Genomic DNA, 5,000 nt, shown 5'->3' with positions numbered 1-5,000 from the left:
GTAGGTTAATATTAAAATCACCTAGTATAAATATATTCTTGTTTTCTCTTACTAAGTTATGCAGTACAGTCTCAATATGCTCACTGAATCTTTCAGGAGAGGACGAGGGGTGCCTATAGGCACAACAGCACAGAATATTTTTTGATTTAATATTTTTCATCTCAACCCAAACAGTTTCAAATTCCTCATCGGTTACACTAAGGTCAGTTCTTTTGACAGCATTCAATGATTTGCTGGTAGAAAGAGCAACACCACCTGCAGCTGAGCTGGAAGGTTGTGAATGCAGGTTATATAGCCATGCAAAACATTATTCATTTTGAATCCTCTTAAGACATTTTCTCTTGTTTCACTGACTCTTATAACTTGGAAGGGGAAACCTAATAAATCAAGAGTAGCATGCAAGTCATCCAGGTGAGCATCCAAACTGTTAAGGTTGACATGAAATAAGGAGAAATATGACTTGTTTGATGATAAAGTCATTTTTTCGAAATCATGGAAATAATAATACTTAGAGTTTATAGGATTAGGTATGTTATTATCTATGTCAGAATTATCAAGGTAAGGTATACCAGAAATTTTAGACAGTACATCAAGCGAAGGCAGGAATTCAAGATGAGATGGTATTCTGCAGTTCATAAGGTTATGTAGTTCAGAATCATCAACAGAGGAAAAAGGAAATATGGAGGCAATACAATGTTTACAATACCATACGTCATTACGTGATTGTAAAAGACAAAAATCATTCAAAGATAATCCATTACATTTGTAGTGAATCCAGTGAAAGCAGCTGTCACAACGTATAGCCTTATCATTCCTGTTCACAGGTCTGGAACAAATTCCACATGTACACTTTTGTTTGGTGGTAGTAATGTTACTCATTTAGCCCATTTAGATACTACGACTACCAGGAGAATAACTGGCACCAGATGGTCTGTCCTCGATAACAAGTTTATCATAGGAAAAGTAAGCAATCTTGCCCTCCTCCTTTGCTCGTTTTAATTTTGGAAGAAGTTCTTTTCGCTTCGCCATTGTTTCCTCAGCAAGATCTTCAGTAGTATAGGAGTTAGGGGTACCAGATCATTTTTTGATCTGTTACCAAACCCAACTCCATACTACTTTCCATTTAATGGCTTCCAATTTTTGATCTCGTATTTTTGAATTACTATCCCATCAAAAAGCAAATTGTGTTAATTCTCAGAAAAACCGGATGTAATACTAAGAAAAAGTCTTTAGGGTTTTTCCCACTGTAGCTTATTGTTATAAATCATGAGATGGTCATATGATTTTTTCAACCAATCAGAATTGTATCTCGTTTGCAATTTTCTGATAAAAATATCAGAAGTACAAGCATTTTGATAAAACTTAGTTGTCTTTAAATTTACAACATTGAAGATGCCTTTGAGTCTTGATGAAGCTACTAGTCGACATGAAATTTATGTTCAAAATATACAGGATTCTATTTATTCTATTTAAAGTTTTATGGGATCAAATCAGAAGTTTTCCTTTGACATGCCACAAGCTCTTGGGAATTTGGATACAGTTGATGTGCTGAAGCAAGAAAGAGATGTAACATTACAAATACAAGTTTTAGAAGAGTATAAAAAGATGATTTCATATGAGAAGAAGAGGAGATCTGTAGCTGAAATCACTAATACAAAGCAAAACATCAATCAGTTAAAAATTCATCTCAAGACTCAAAGACGAAGGGATCGAGTTACAAAAAAATAGAGGATATTTTCATGGCCGCGCGGGGATACGAATTTTATCTTTGAGTGCTGCAAGTATCTCTCACGAGTGAGCGAAGTGAACGAGTGAGAGATACTTTCAGCACGAGAAGATAAAATTCGTATCCCCAAGCGGCCATGTAATGTTCTGTTTATTATATAGATATTGATGAAATGTCTAGATTTAAAACAACTTGTTTTATGCAGTTTCGAAATGATGAAAAAGTGGTCACCAACCGCTAAAACACGCATGTTGTGTAATATGAAACAAGATATGAAAGTTATGAAAAACAAATCATGATAATGTCAAATTTTGCAATAAAAATGTTAATGTAGTAGAGAAGAATTATAATGAAGCACAAAAGTATCTTACAGTGAAGAGAAAGGTCGCGTTTTATTGGCTAATCGTCTTGGTTACCATGGCAACACCTATATCCTCACATGTGAAAGATAAAAATGATATGTTCACTGCGCGCGGTGAAGATATGATTTTTTAGTAAAAGGAGAAAGCCTGGTATTTCATCAATATCTATATAATAAACCCTTATAATAAATGCAAACCGCTAGAACAAGCGCAAGCCACAGCATCAGCCTCTACAGATGCGCCAATGGTGATTGAAGAAATTTGATTAGATAGTGACCGTGAGCATATGATTTTATTCCATCCTCTAATAAATATCTTTTGTCATCGAAGCAGGACAATGACACTTTATTAAGCTTATAGCTTTCGAGTTGATGTAAGTTGCTTCTGATCGTTTTCATGGTGTGATGCATTTGTTCGTTATTAAATAGTGTTTGTTTGTAGTCTTCATGTTTGAGGTCTTTTTTGATCGTGATTTTTCTGATACCTTTTCCTATCTTGATATTTTGATATTATTATCCTTGATGTAAGAGTACATTTTACTTCTGAGGCCAATAAATTCTTTTATAACTACACCAGCTGCTTCATCTTTGAATTTACCGATTACTTTTTTATTTGTCCTATCGAAATATTGTGAATCTTGTGAATAATCACTGATATCAAATTTATCTTTATCATCCCAAAAGTCTTGATACACATCATTAGTTTCAATTTCATAAGTTAAGCTGTCTGTGTCTGTGAATAATAATTTTGCTTTGCTGTCGTATTTTTGTTTTATGTAGTTATAATGAAAATCATACATTAACGTCTTGCTTAGATCTAAGATACACATACCTACATATGCAGGCCTGTTTAGGGTAAGTGTTTCTTTGATTTTATGTACTGCTACTAAATTTTCATTAAATATTTTGCTACTAACGTAAGTAGGTACTCGCTTTCTGATATTTTCCATCGTTTTTCCAAATACACTGTTGTTCATTAATTTAAAAAGGTCTTTTTCAAAAGCATTTTTAGAATTAGTTCTTTTATGAGTGTTGAAATCAATATATTCCTTTAACCATGCAGACTGACTGAACTCTAGAACTCTATGGACTTTGGTTAATTTTAAACCTAGATCAGTGTACAATTGTAGGTTTCTGTAATCAAGAACATACTTTTCTTTGTTGCTTAATGTAGGTATTAATTTATGAACTAAACCAGTTGAGATATTATATTTTTTAGCAATGTTCTTACAATACCCAGACAACATATTTTCAGTTACTTTAACCTTTTCCGGTCCTAGTGGGTAGTCATTATGCAGTTTTTCAGGATATTCCAAGTCAACTTCCAGTATTAAACCTTTCTTGCTATTATCTTTATACTTAGTTAAATCTATGTTGTCAATCTGCTTTTCTGTCATCCATTTGAATCCACCTGTTGGTAGGTATTGTGACATAGCCCATCCGTACAGATTGTTAGCATCAAGATACATGATATACTTTGAGGGCGCCTTCTCATCATATTTTTTCATGTATTTATTGTTCGCTTTACAGTATCGATTGGCTATATACGATATACCACCTCTCATACCTTTTTCAATAAATTGAAACATATCAATGTCAGTCATTAGTTCCAATTTGATATCAGTCATTTTTAGCATAGCATCCCATGACAAACCAGGAGATGTAAAATAATGACATGGGTCCAGTTTATAGTATTGCAGACATGTCTGTCGAAAGTTTTCAAATACATCTGCTAATAGAAGGATGTCAGATTTAAGATACAAGTCATGATATTCTCCCATGTTTTTAAGAGAAAATGTACCCCATACAGTCTGAGCATGTTGATAATCTTTGCCTGATATATGTTCATCATTTAAGATGCTGTAAAAGTCTTCTTTTGATGGTAGCTTTTCATCGAATTTTTCAAAACTGTCCATGAAGTCATATGGGTAGACTCCCTTCTTGCTCATTAAATCAAACTTTTTACCTTTGAACTCTTCAGCAGTATATTTTAATGATTCTCTTGGTAGATTACTAACTAGTTTTTCTAAACTTGAGCTCATGAATTGGAAACTATCAATAAAGGTCAGATGATTACCAAGCATGAAAGCCATGTATTTCTCCATGTTATTAAGAATCGCATTGATATTCATTTGACACTTTTCACCTTTCTTATTTGTATATGTATGCTTCTTGACTATTTCACCAATCTCTTGCATTATAAAATGGCTGTCATATCCTCTAAGATTGTGGAATATTACTGGAATTTTGTCAGTTATTTGAAAATTAAGATTACAATCCTGATGAGCGGATCCTCTGTATTGACCAGTTATATGACAGTGATCTCTTACTCTTACATCAGTTTCATTATATTCTTTTTCACATATATGACATTTATCAGCTTTTTGGAATTCTTTTTCATCATCTTTAGTCATTCTTAATGGTTTGTTGAATTCTTTTTTCATAATCTTCTTGCAGTATTTAACCTCTTCAAGCATCTTTTCCATAAATTTGTATACAGCATTAGGGCCTCTATATCTTTCAACTGCTTTGCTATACTTATCATCATAACAACAAACAACCTTGTATCCATAACCACAGTCTGTGTGCTTCTGATAAGCCTCTGTGTATGATTTATCATTATTGGGTTGACACCCATGTATTTTTTCTATGATAGCCTCAAAATCTGCATAGATAACAAATGGCACTGCTAGTTGTTTATTGAAATTATTGAATTTTAATATGTTATCATTTCTTGTAGGCATATTTATTGCTTGTGTACCATTTACTTGAAGGCAGTTTTCTTTGTGATTAATCAATACTTTTTCAGAACTGAAACACTGAAGACAATGCATGCAAAATTGTTTCCTCTCTTTGTGCTTTGTTTGATTGTACATGAACTTATTGAAATCTTTGATTAATACATAGTGATTG

The 5,000-nt window shown here is 33.0% G+C and overlaps 1 protein-coding gene across 1 annotated transcript in view; it reads right to left on the bottom strand.

The window, feature by feature from the left end:
- Window positions 1-2,578: 2,578 nt before the first annotated feature.
- The window catches only part of LOC137972886 (uncharacterized), a 3,393-nt gene continuing 971 nt past the window's right edge, over window positions 2,579-5,000 (bottom strand). Inside the window, exon 1 of the mRNA XM_068819574.1 lies at window positions 2,579-5,000. This exon is cut by the window's right edge and continues 971 nt beyond it. Coding sequence (XP_068675675.1) covers window positions 2,579-5,000 — 2,422 coding nt within the window.

The sequence above is a fragment of the Montipora foliosa genome, chromosome 10 (genome assembly GCF_036669935.1).
Source record: "Montipora foliosa isolate CH-2021 chromosome 10, ASM3666993v2, whole genome shotgun sequence".
Classification (NCBI taxonomy): Eukaryota; Metazoa; Cnidaria; class Anthozoa; order Scleractinia; family Acroporidae; genus Montipora; species Montipora foliosa.
The sequence above is the reverse complement of the archived record's forward strand: the minus strand, read 5'-3'. Positions and strand labels throughout refer to the sequence as shown.